Source organism: Gossypium arboreum, chromosome 8 (genome assembly GCF_025698485.1).
Source record: "Gossypium arboreum isolate Shixiya-1 chromosome 8, ASM2569848v2, whole genome shotgun sequence".
NCBI classification, from domain to species: domain Eukaryota; kingdom Viridiplantae; phylum Streptophyta; class Magnoliopsida; order Malvales; family Malvaceae; genus Gossypium; species Gossypium arboreum.
Genome location: NC_069077.1, coordinates 111,783,286 through 111,797,175, shown reverse-complemented (window position 1 = coordinate 111,797,175; position 13,890 = coordinate 111,783,286). Strand labels below are relative to the sequence as shown.

The window sequence follows — 13,890 nt, the reverse complement described above, 5'->3', positions numbered from 1 at the left end:
ACGCCTATGTCGCAGGCCGTGTGGACTTAAAATAAGCCTTAAAGCACAAGTTTAAAATTTCAAATTTGCTTGAACCTTAAGAAACTCAAATATCAACCAAAATACCTATTCAAAATAACATTGATCAAGCTAAAAACAAATCCAAAATCAACATACTAAGTGCCTAACCAATGTACCCTCATTGGTACCATAAGTATATATAATTATACATCAAAATAAACATCAATTCAACTCATCAATTCATTCAAGCTAATACCTATCCAATATACCTATCAAAGGTACCTCAATCACAACATTTCCTTAATACATATCATTCATATTAGCATAGTAACTATACTTCATTCTCATGTATTATATAAGTTGACCATTTACACAAAAGATCATCCATAATATATACATAAACTAAAACATTAATGATATACATGCCTTATAATCTGAAATAAACGCTCCAAAAATTACCAAATTGAGCCGGATAGTATGACTAGAGTGTCGATCCAATCGTCTAACCTTCTGAGTATCTACAATGACATTAAACAATACAAGTAAGCTTAATGAAGCTTAGTATGTTTGATGCATTAAACAATAAATCTTACTGAAGTAAATACAACAATTCAAACAATAATAATCAACCACGAGAATTCCCTATCATCCACAATTTCAACCGTTGAATTCATCTATGTTCAGATCAACATTCAATCAATAAAAAATCTTTCAAAATTCATTAAATAGATTACCTTAACGAGATTAACCAGACAGAAAGTATAACACGAGAGTTGATAACAATGTTGAACCTCGGTTTACTCAGGTAATATACAGATATCTCCCTCCAATACCATCTCCATTCCAAACCCCCGTAACACACCAAATCATCACTACAGCAAGACTGACTTTTAGCGGCGTTTCTTTAGGCTTTTAGCGGCGCTTTATGGCGTTTTTGCAAGATCTGCAAAAAATGCGGCTATAGGAAACGCCGCTAAAAGTCATGACCTTTAGCGGCGTTCTCCCACAAACACCGCTAAAGGCCACGACCTTTAGCGGCGCTTCTCCCAAAAATGCCTCTAAAGGTCATAAAATTTAAAAAAAAATTATAAAAAGTCATGAAAAATATAAAAAAAATTAATATTCATTATCAAAATATTAAGAAGAAGAATAATATCTATGATATAAATATATATCCCACCAAATAGAAAGTTCATCAATAACAATCAAACAAAATACCGCACTTATCATACTACACCAGAAATCTAACAAAATACAAATAGAACAAAATAATGATAGAATGTACACTTTAAGATCAGCAGTTAGCTCAAACAAGTCATCACTATACATGAATTCAGCTAATCCTGGACCATGCATCCAACAAAAACTCAAACCTGAGAAAAAAGAAACAAAAGTTAATGAATGACACATATAATGTCAAATTAATAATAAAATATGCAATTAACAAGTCAACATTAACGCCACATATAACACCAAATTGCACAACTTAACATACTCAATACATTAGCATAAATAACATCACATTGAACAATGAATTAACACATTCGAATAGATCAATTTTAAGCTCACTAATGGTTAATTTAGCATGTGAACAGCATATAAATGTTTTGTATTTACAACATGGTTTAATCAACTTCAAGCAGGAAATTAAATGCTGCAAATTTCCAGCATTCAAAATCATATATGGACAGCATTCAACTTCAAGCAGGAAACAATAATTAAAACTACCATTTTTTTCAGACACCTAATTTTTTCTTAATTTAGGTTCTCTTATTTAGTAAATCATAATAAACAGCATAAAACAACAAAAAGGTAACTCACAGACCACATCAACAAATTTCAAACACATATTCTAGGATTCAATTATTCAAAGATTTGCAAGAAAATGTTGTTAAATCAAAGGGAAATAAACAATCGAAAAAAAATAAAACACATAACAGGATATAAACTATCAAAAAAATGACAACATCCAAAGATTTAAAAAAGACAAATATAAAAAGTGTTTCATAAGGCTGAACACCGAAAAGTATAACAAAAACACTAAAAAAAAGAAGCATAAATCTGATGGATTATAGAATGAGTTATGCTTTGTGGATAAGTGATCTTCAAAACCAAACCAACAATAATTTTAATTGATTAAAAAATATATGCACTTAAATAGATTTGATTGTTTTATTTTTATTCATAAAGTCAATATTATCTGGTTTATTTCATATTTATTGTTATTTAAAAAAATTATATATAATATTTATAAATATTAAATATAAAATATTAATCAATAATATAAAATACTTTTTAATAAGCCTTGCAAATACAATCTAGCACTAAACAATTTCAAAATGAACAAGTAAAAAAGTATTCCATAAATTAAACAATAAGATCATCCCATACTATCCATAATTCAAAAATTTAAAAATATGCCTTAAATCCTTCTACTATTAAAAATTTAGAATTTAGTCCATATATTTTCCAATTCAAAATTTAAGTCCAACTATTAACGTTGTTTTAAAATCTAAAAATAGATAAATAAATTCTTGAAAATAAAAGTATAGGGAGTAAATTTCAAAATTTAAAAGCGTACATGGACTTGACATATTTTAATCTTCTACAAATCCAAAATAAAGAATAAAATATTTAACTTTAAATCTAAAATTATATTTTAAAATTTATTTTTTTATCTACCGATATACCATACTTCGGTCGGTAAAGGCGAAATCAATCGGTAAGCACTCATATAATTAGTACCAACTGTATTTTATACTGGAATAACATTGACTACATTAAAAAATTCTGAATAACATTGACTACATTTAAAAATTGCTGAAATCCAGAATCAATCTTAAGTCACGCAAAGAATAATGGCTAGTTGATTAATAAATTTGACTATTATGTAGGATGGACCCAAATAATTAAGGAGATCAAAAAAATATCATTTATGTTGTTTAATTAATAAGGATAAATTTAATATGCAAAAGGAAATGAAGACATAAAGTAAGAAATGCAGTTCCCTTTTCATGAATGTCAAGACAATGAGAGAACAGTGCAGGAGATAACAAACCTGGTTGGCGTAACTGATACCCATGTTTGCCCAAGCACGCACATAGTTTGGCTTCAAATCTAATGCCTAAAGATCCAGACATAGACCAAAAGACTAAATTCAATAGTGCTGAAAATATGGCCACCACAGGCAAAGGGAAGTTTATCATCAAATAATTTTAAATAGACAATCTTAGTAACAGAGGCTAAACAAATCAAACTGCATATGCAAGATCTGAATGCATTAAAAAAGGCATTTTGTAAGAGATGATCAAGGGTATATGTAAATTGAGGAAGTGCATAATCAAATCATCTAAATCAACCAATAGCTTCAACAAATCAAATAACTAATTACATGGAGCTGAATAGAAGAGCTAGTTTGTCTTCTAAGGTCCAACTAGGTGCAACATGTTATTTGAAGCATCTTTTTAGCAGCCTAAGGTTACAAAGATGGAGCAAGTAAATAATTCAACCCTATAAGAGAGCTGCATAACACACCAATGCATCACTTTACCATTGAAAGATAAGAAAGAAGAGAAATAAAGGAAAAGATGATACAACCCATATGAGTTTGGCACACAGAAGATTGACATGTTGGGTTATCACATGTATGGCAGAAAACACTTTGATTAACACCAGAATATAACAATAACATTTCCAAAATGTAATGTTAGGGATAAACTTCTAGTAATCGTAAGGAAAATTATTTCCTGTCACCGTATGTAAAACTCTAAGTCCAAAATATAATCACTGCAGTCATGGAAATCATATGCAAAAAGACACTCTTGTAATCACAGCATTCACAACATAAGCAAACTATCCCATAGTAACATTAGAGGAAATGGCTTACACTCAAACCAAGATTGCAATATCAAGGCATTGTTCCAAAAGAAAAAAACTAACCAAAAAAACAAAGAATTATACCCTAGTGTACTTACATATGCATAATTATATATATACATATGCCAAAGGGACACATCAAGAATGCAATTCATTAACGCTGAACATAAATGTAGCTGTACTAGTCAACGGCATCATGCATTCAATAATTCAGTTAAAAATAGCATTTTTTTTCTAAAAAATAAAATAAAATAAGCAGCATTCTTTAGTTAAAGAAAAACAACAGTAAAAATTAATTCACTTTATCGTAGTCCATATTCATGAATTTGTTCCTAAAGTTAAAAATCATAACTCCAATGAAATCAGAATATTACGATGCATCTGCAAATGAGTTGAAAATCATCAAGTTGTGTCATCCTTGAATTATCCAAACAAAAAGAAAGCCAAAAATGAGAATGAAATTCATAAATTCCATTGAAATCACCATTAAAAAAAACAATTGACACCAAATCATAAGCCAAAGTGTACACGAATTGATTCGCAATTAACCTAGAAACATACTTCACATATATACAACAGAAAAAGAAAGATAGCCATACGATCTAGCTTATCGCATGATATGAAGCTGCAGCTGTTATCCATCGTTTAATTTGATTAAATAGTTATAGAAACAGATATGTATATATATAATTATTAGAGAAGAATGTACTAATAAGACTTTTCTTTGGGTGATGTCGTAACCATCCATACAGATACTTTAAAGCAGCAGTCTGTTCCAATTCTGAACTTTTCAAATAGTATTATTTGTTTGACACTCCAAAATTTTAATCTCATCTTACTAAGAAATGTTTGCATAAATAACATATATTTCTGGAAGTCTGCAGTATTTTGTCCCGAGCAATAATCTGAACCTTTATCAAAGCAATGATATGTAGAAAAATGTTAAGTAGAGACACGAGAAGATAAATTAGGAACCCATGTATGCTTGTTTATCCAGACATTTATCCATACGCATGCGTGTGAAATGTGCATAACAGTCTAAGTTGAAGTTGTCCAACATAAATAAAAACCGAAAAAGAAAAACCAGAGAAGCATAAACACTGTGAACTTACAGTCCCAGTAGCCCAAATCCAAGCCCTGAAAGTGAGAAGTGGAGGCTTAAGCTTAAGTTCCTTCATGAGAGTGAAGGCTTGTTCCCACTCGTATTTAGCTTTTGTGACAGCTTTCTGAGCAGCCCAGATTGTGCTTGTGGAAATGGAAATTAGAATCTTACTCTCTTTGACTGTTCCGTAAAGCCAGCACAGTACCTCATCAGCAAATGCCAGGCAGACTCCTCCCTAAAGATTGAGTTTTAAACAAGGAAATAAGTGACTAATAGCACAATGAGTCAATGAAATTGGAAAAGGAAAGCCATAAAAAGGGGAAAAAAACGAGTTCGGAGTATGTATATAGCCTAAAACCTTTGTTGCAAATGAGTAGTTCTTCACTATCACCGACTTACATATTTGGGAATACAATTTTTTTAAATCAACTCAGTAGATTATTTGCTGTAATATATAACACCTGCCAGTAATTCTTCATTTTCACTCAATGGGTGATGTCTTTGGTTCTTAGTCTCTCAGTGCGTACAAGTCGCCCTGCATCATCCCTACACCAAAACATGACAATGGAAAAGTTCACATTTAACTGAAAAGAGAAAAAACCTAATACCAACAGCACTACGGAACTGAACACCACTCAGTATTTTTTTTTAGATAAATACAGGTTAGCACACTGAAACAATTTTTTATTATTTATCTCAAATATGCCTGAGCTAAACTTATTTTATGGAACAAAGTGATTTTCTAGGAAACTGAAGTTAGTACGAAATAAGTACGAAATAACAATAGAAATTACCTAAATCCAACAACAATATAAGGAACACCTGCCAGGAATAAACAACCAAGTTATTTTGTCTGCAAATAAAGGCTAATTTGAAAATGAAGAATGCTATTTCTCCATAAATAGCTGCATAACTACCAAGCAAAACCCCATAGCCAAGGATATGGTGTTCTATTAATTGACACCTTTTTTTTCTTTTTTTTTTCTCTATTTCCTCTTTTTAACAGTTTTACAACACAAATCTACACCCAAAAAAGGAAAAACTCAAAAGCAAAGTTGGGAGACAGTCTGCAGATGTAAGGCCTTTCATCAGCAATAACAAAGAAAAAAATATATAAGAAAAAATTTGTTTACATATACTTTTTTAAGGAAAATATATAAATATACTTATATATAGAAACATAGATATGGTGTAATCGAGAAATGCAGACAAATGGGGTGTAAAGGCAGTGGTAGCGAGATTTTTCTCTACTTTACTTGCGCTTCTCTCTAATATTTTTGTTAACGAAAAGTACTTGGCATATGAAGTGGACATGAAAAAAGCCATAGATTACGGGCATCAAACATCGTTCACTTTAAGTATATGGTGTTATATTGATAATTGGTAAATCAAACCCAAGACAAGGCGATTGGGCTACCAGAATAATTAGCATAAACACACCAACTCATGGGACAACAGATTGCCCCCAAAAGTTAACTAAAATTGACCCAGCAAAGATTTCTAAATACGCAGAAAAAATAAACATTCTAGCATATCAGTAGAAATGACAGAAGCAACAAACCCAGGAGAAACTACTCATCTGCCAGGGAAACGCGACGAACAGAACTCCTGCTACTTCCCTTTCCTTCATCGACCAGAGCTTTTCAGTCCGGGGCGTCCAACAAACTGCGGTCTCGCTCAACCAGAATCGCCGCAACCTGTGGAATCCCATTCCTCAAAAATAATTCTTGTTCTTGTTGTAGGCCTTATCTGGCTAACTAGTTCGCTGCTTCGTTGGCCGATCTTTTCGCATGCATAAAAGGTACAGCTTCGAAAACCTTTCCTTAGTCTCTTCACATCTTCCATATATCCTGTTATTTCTGAGGAATCTGTGTCATCTGTAGTCGCGCGCCTTCTTATTCACCGTTAGAGAGTCCCCCTTCACCTCCAGGCTTTGTACATCTAGATTGGAGCATAACCTCAACGCCTTCACACAGGCTTTGGCTTCCGCCGCAAAAGGCTTAGAAATCCTCTCATGTCAAATAGAGTAAAAATTCGAAACCAAAGTAAAAAGAGAAAGATAAAAACGTTCGGGGGTAATTTGAATTGAGGAAAGTAAAGGGAGATGTTTGTGGCGATTTTTATGAAAACGACGGTAATTCATATCTTTTGCGGCATTTTTAAATACAGCCTAACAATTTTTTCTTTCTTTTTTTCCTCTTTTATTATTATTATTATTTACTAAAATGGTTAAATTTTAATTTGGTCTCTCTAATATATTTTAATTTCAATTTTTTTACATATACTTTAATTTTTAATATCATTTAGTCTATATATTTTTATAATATTATTAATTAATCCAAATAGTTAATATTATTAACTTTTGATTAAAATATTACATGATAATATATAATTGGATAACATGAACTCAACCTACAATTTTACGCACAATACCAAGACTAATAGTAGAATTTAACCAAACATATATAATTGCTATCATTTGAGTCATCATGACTAAAATTTTAAATTTTGAAAAGTACAAAAGATAAAATTGATCGATTTGAAAAATACAGGACTAAAACTAATCAAATTAAAATATAAAGACTAAATTTTAAGTTTAAATTTCACTAAAATAAATTAAATGTAGAGGAATTAATTTGAATTGAATTATTTTAATATATCAAAATATTTTTAGATTAAATCTTAAACCATTTAATATATATATATAAAGTTTATCTATTATCTCTTAAATAATTTAAACTATAATCATAACTTTAATATATTCAAATTAATATTATCTCTTTTACAATTATATAAGAAATCGTTTAATATATAAATAAAAAATACTAATTAATCTAAATCCTAAACCTCTTAACCCTTATCCCATAAACACTAAACCCTAAACCCTTAACTTTTAACCCCAAACCCTTACACCTTAAACTTCAACCCTAACCCCTAAACCCTAAATCATAATCCCTAAACTCATAATTCATCATAAACATTCAAATACTAGTTAACTCCTAAACCTTAAACCCTAAACCATCTTAAACCATCTTAAACCATAAACCTTAAACTATAATGATAATTAATTCAATATTTTAAATTCAATATTATCTCTTTTACGATTATATAAGAAAATATTTAATATATTGTATAACCATAAATTTTAATAATTATTGTTTTAGGGGTTATAGATTAGTGTTTTTGATTTTTTTGGGTTTAGGGGCTATATGACTTTTAGCGGCGTTTTACTAAAAGCGCCGCTAATGCTCTGGTTTTTAGCGGCGTTTTACCAAAAGCGCTGCTAATGCTCTAGTTTTTAGCGGCGTTTTACCAAAAGCGCCGCTAATGCTCTGGTTTTTAACGGCGTTTTACCAAAAGCGCCGCTAATGCTCCGTTTTTAGCGGCGTTTTTTACTAAAACGCCGCTATTGCTCTGTGTTTTACAATTTTTGCGGCGTTTTTTGATAAAACGCCGCTAAATCCCTATTTTCTTGTAGTGCATGGTTGTACTCTATCCCGCATTCAATCCAAACCGAGCATCAAATTCAATATTATATCTCAAATTACCATTTATTATCAATAATTAATAATAAATATATAAGTTTTACCATGTTAATCTACTCAACAATTAATATTGATGTTAAATTCTAAACCGTACGAACTTACTTGGACTGAATTGTAATAGTTGAAGAAGTTCAGGGACTATTCTGCTATTTTCCTTTTTCAAGAGTATCTACGGGATCTTGATCTAAAATGTAAAATTCCTCAATTATTAGCATACATTTCATATTCCAATCCATTTTACAATTAATACCCTTTTTTTTTAAATTTATGCATTTACCCCAGACTTTTAAAGTTTTTTTTAATTTAGTCCCTCAACCCCAAATTCATCAAATTAACTATTTTTCTCAAGTTAGTATCTTATACAAAAACACTAGGCCCTTGAACAGCCCACAAAGAATCCTAAATTCACTTCAAAACCCTAGAATTTTGTCATTTCCACAACTTAATCCCTAACTCAAAATTTAACAAAAAGTTACTTCACAAATTCATCAAACAACACAATCAAAGGTTCAAATTAGAGGTGTTCATGGGCTGGGCTACCCAACACGGCCCGAAGGGCCGCCCGAAATGAGGGAGGGTTTGGGTAAAAATATAGGCCTGAAAAATGGGCATTGACAAAAAATAAGGCCCTTTTAAAAAATAGGTCGGGCATCGGGTAAGGTATTTTTTAGCTCGGGCCCGGCCCGAATTCACTAAAGGACAAAAAAAATCTGCATTTTTTTATTTTTGAATGTTATTTTCTAGTTGTTTTCGCGCTATTTTGCTACCATTTTACAATTATGTTACTACTATTTTGTTGTTATTGTTTGGATATTGTATAAAACTTATTTTATTGTTAATTTTGTTATTATTTTAAAGGCATTTGTTAATTTTTTTTATTATTTTAGAAGCATTTTCTTGATAAGTTGCATCTATCTTAGTGTTATTTAAATCTACATATTTTTTAAAATTTATTTTTAATTTGTTGGAAAATATTTATTTTGATGTTTTTAGTATTTTTAATGTATTATATATATTTAAAATAATATAAAAATTAATACAAAGTGGTTGGGCTTGGCTCAAGTTTTAGTATTTTTATTCGGGTCGGGTTTGGGCAAAATTTTAGGCCCGTTTTTGGGCCCAGCCCAGCCCGTGCCCAATAAATAGGCATGATTTTTTAGTTGAGCCCAGCCCGAACCTAGCCCATGAACACCTCTAGTTCAAATACATGGTATTCATCAAAAACATTCAATATTTATCAATGGCAACTTCCAAAAGTTTTAACAAAATAAAAAATAAAGGTATGGGCTAGCTAGACCTAGTTGCAATGATATCAAAAACATAAAATTACAAGAAAACAGTTCAATTTACTTACAATGCAAGGACAGAAGATGAACAAAGCTTCTTAGGTCATAAATGGTGAGGTTCAGCCGAGAAGAAGAGAAAATGAGAAAAAATAAAGCTTTTGTTTCAATTTGTTTCATTAATTTTGAATAATTTACAAATTTCCATTAAATCTATTTTCTTTTAATTTTTCTTTAATTATTAATCCCATTACTATCCCCTACTAACTAATGAGGTCTAATTGCCTTACTGGGCCTTCCATTTGAAATAATTAAGCTATGACCTAACTATAATAATTACTAAGTTTTACAACTTTTTCAATTTAGTCATTTTTCATTAATTAACTATCTAAACGTTAATATTTTCGAACCATATTTTAATACGACTTTATTGACTCCATAAATATTTTTAAAATAATATTAACGAGTCAACACAACGGAGATTTATGGTCCTGAAACCACTATTCCTTCACCACTGAAAATCAGGTTGTTACAACTCTCCCCCTTAGGAAATTTTGTCCTCGAAGTTGTTACCTGAAAATAGATTCGAATACTGTAATTTCATTGATGTCTTGATTTCCCAAGTAGCTTCTTCTAAACCATGACGATGCCATAAAACTTTTACTAGTGGTACTCATTTATTCCACAATTCTTTAACTTCCAGAGCTAAAATTCTCACTGGTTTTCCCAAATACGTCAAGTTTGGCTATAGCTCGATTTCACTATGAGGAATCACATGCGAAGGATCAGATTTGTACCATCTCAATATCGAAACATGGAACACATTATGGATTTTCTTGACTGAAATAAAATGTGCCAATTTAATCAATCTATCAACAATCACCAAGATCGAATCTTTCTTTTTTGGAGTTACAAGTAAACCAGATATGAAATCCATCGTGACTCGTTCCCACTTCCACTCAAAAATCATAACAGGTTGCAGTAAACCCAACGGCACCTGATGTTCTTCTTTCACTTGTTGACAAATTAAACATTTAGCTACAAATTCACAATTCTCACGTTTCATACCCGGCCACCAATACATTTGCTTCAAATTATAATACATCTTCGTGCTAGCCGAATGAATAGAGTACGTATTACTGTGAGCTTCAGATAGAATATCATGTTTCAAATCTAGATTATTCAGAATGCAAATTCTATCGTGATAACACAATGTACCATTATCATCAACAATGTACTCTATACTCAAACTATTCTGAACCAGTTGTCGTTTCAACATCATCTTTGGATCTTCATCTTGCAAGTCTCGAATTTTTTGTAGAAACAAGGGTTTCATTCTAAACTCTGCTAAAACAGAACCATCTTTATTTAGAGCTAAATGAGCATTCAACATTCGAAGTGCAAACAATGACGACTTTTGACTGAGTGCATCTGTAACTACATTAGCCTTTCCCAGATGATAATCAATAACTAGATCGTAATCTTTTAATAGTTGTAACCACCATCTCTATCTCAAATTCAGTTTTTTTAGTCATCAAATACTTTAAACTTTTGTGATCTGTGAACATGTTACATTTCTTACCGTATAAATAATGTCTCCAAATTTTCAAAGCAAATACAATTGTGGCCAGGTGGAGATCATGAGTGGGATAATTCTTTTCATGTGACTTTAATTGACGAGAAGCATAAGCTACTACTTTCCCTGCCTACATAAGCACACAAGTCATACCGTTGAGAGATGCATCGCTAAAAACAACATACGCTACCCTAGATTCAGGCTGAGTCAACACTGGAGCTTCTGTCAACATGTTCTTCAACTGATCAAAACTTTGTTGGCACTTATCGGATCAAACAAACTCAACATTTTTTCTAATAATATGGTCATTGATGAAGCAATAATCGAGAAATTTTTAACAAGATGTTGATAGTAACCTGCTAAACCCAGAAAACTTTGCACCTCTGAAACATTCTTCAGATTTTTCCAATTCATCATAGTAGAAACTTTACTTGGATCAACTCGAATCCCATCAGCTGATACTATGTGACCCAAAAATTCAACCTCGTAAAGCTGAAATTCACATTTACTGTAACAACCCGATTTTTGGGCCTAGTCGAAATAGTGGTTTTGATACCACAAATATTAAGTAGAAATAATTATTTCATGAATATGTCAAGGTCTATGATATGTTTGCATGATTGTATGAAAGTTTCGTTAAGAAAATTTGTTAATAGTGTCCAATTTGATTTTTAGGACTAAATTGCAAAAGTTTCCAAATATGTGATTCTAGAAGCTTTAAGTATGAAATAGCTATGGATTATTAATTAGAGTTCCTTAAATAGAAATTTGACCAATTTCTATTTTTATGGACAAAAATAGGAATGAATAAGTAAAATTTGAAAGTGTAGTAAAAAGGGCATTTTGGTCATTTGGTTAATAAAAGAATAAAAAGGAAAAATTAAGTCAAAATTTGCTCATCTTCTCCATGCCATAGCCGAAATTCCTAAGGTCACCATAGCTAGGGTTTCTTCAACTTTCAAGCTTGATTGCAAGTGCATTCTAGCCCCGTTTTTAATGTTCTTTAGATTTTTGAAGTTGTTATCAACCGATCTAGCCATTTCTACCATTTAATTGAGCTAGGGTTGATGTTTAGGGTTTGACCCATGTGTGACATGCATGTATTTTGATGTTTCATGGGTAGATTATGAAAGTTTTATGTGTGATAAACATTTTTTTCTAAGTGATTTTTCATGAAAACACCTAAAAAGGACCTATTTGTAAAAGTTGTAAAATATGTAGTAAAAATTTGATTTGATGAAAAATGTGGGTTTTTATAAGCATGATATAGGTTCAGCTAGGCTTGGGTAACAAAGAAAATGAGTACATTTCATTTTACGAGCCTAAGGACTAATTTGTAAATATGTGAAAGTTTAGGGGAAAAATTGTAATTTTACCAAAATATGGTTTTTGGACTGATTTGAACAATTTGATAATTAATTGAGCTAAATTTTCTATTATAAATCGAGAAATATAGAGTCCGGACCTAGACCGAGGAAAGAATAAAGTTGTGGACTAAATCGAATTAGTTTGTCATATTTTGTACCGAGGTAAGTTCATGTGTAAATAATGCAACTTATATTATGTATTAAATATTTTGTTATTGCATGACTTGTACAATTATCATTATGGATTCGTTCGACAAAGATTCGTTAAGGTGAAATTCCCGGTTGAACCTTAGGAATAGTTAGGATACAAATGTCATGACATTAGGGTTATGAGTTTACATGTAAGACCATATATGGAATATGACATCGTTATGAGATTTCGTGTAAGACCATGTCTAGGACATGGCATTAATATGATAATCGTGTAAGACCATAGCTGGGTTATTGGCATCAATATGAGAATCATGTAAGACCATTGTTTGGGCTATTGGCATCGATATGAGATCCCATGTAAGACCATATCTAGGATATGGCATTGGTATGATTCTATGTGTATGTAATTCCCGAGTATCCTTTAGTATTGCAAGTGGTTCAACGGGTAATTTAAAGATTATGTCAAAGATGTGAAAGGTTATGATTATGTTATGAAGTGGTACAGGTACGTACGCAAAACTAATGAGAAATGATCTCGGTTTAAGATGCATTATTGGTAAGGATGCAAATTAGTAAGATATGTTTATGAACACTTGATGAATTTATGCTAATTTACATTATGTTATATATATGTTATTGTATGTTTAAATTTGTTTATTATTTACATGCTAACTTACTAAGCTTAAAGCTTACCCCCTTCCTTTTCATTTCTTATAGTGTCATCAAGCCATCTCGGGGATCGAAGATGGTAAGAGATCCGTTTACACTATCAAATTATTGTTTTTAGTACTTATGATTCCATTATTTTAAGTTATGGCATGTATAGGGACTTGATCTTTTTGTGATATGTATCATTATTGATTTGGCCAACTGTGTTAGCTTGTAATGGTAATTGATTCATTTTGTAAATGGCCATATGGTATTGGCTAATATTGATTAAATATATATACATATGATGATGCCTTTCATGGATGTGGTTATTGCATGG

General features: G+C 31.2%; 1 protein-coding gene across 7 annotated transcripts; it reads right to left on the bottom strand.

Annotated features, from left to right (window-relative positions):
* Positions 1 to 239: 239 nt before the first annotated feature.
* On the bottom strand, positions 240 to 7,147 carry LOC108459873 (protein SET DOMAIN GROUP 40-like). 7 transcript variants are annotated; one of them, XR_008269478.1, is made up of 8 exons: positions 6,540 to 7,147; positions 5,773 to 5,800; positions 5,337 to 5,524; positions 4,989 to 5,213; positions 3,059 to 3,124; positions 1,286 to 1,373; positions 735 to 1,058; positions 240 to 518 (listed from the first exon to the last, which is right to left on the bottom strand). XR_008269478.1 is itself a non-coding variant. In XM_053018134.1 (6 exons), the coding sequence occupies exons 3-6, from the start codon at positions 5,455 to 5,457 to the stop codon at positions 1,368 to 1,370; spliced, it is 315 nt and encodes a 104-aa protein (XP_052874094.1). In that variant the 5' UTR covers positions 5,458 to 5,524; positions 5,773 to 5,800; positions 6,540 to 7,145; the 3' UTR covers positions 1,138 to 1,367. The 7 variants fall into 7 exon arrangements, 2 of the variants coding, with proteins under 2 accessions (XP_052874094.1, XP_017614769.2); XR_008269477.1 differs by lacking the exon at positions 735 to 1,058 and having other exon boundaries at positions 5,440 to 5,524; positions 6,540 to 7,145; XR_008269479.1 differs by lacking the exons at positions 240 to 518; positions 735 to 1,058 and having other exon boundaries at positions 1,138 to 1,373; positions 5,378 to 5,524; positions 6,540 to 7,145.
* Between the last annotated feature and the right edge of the window lie 6,743 nt (positions 7,148 to 13,890).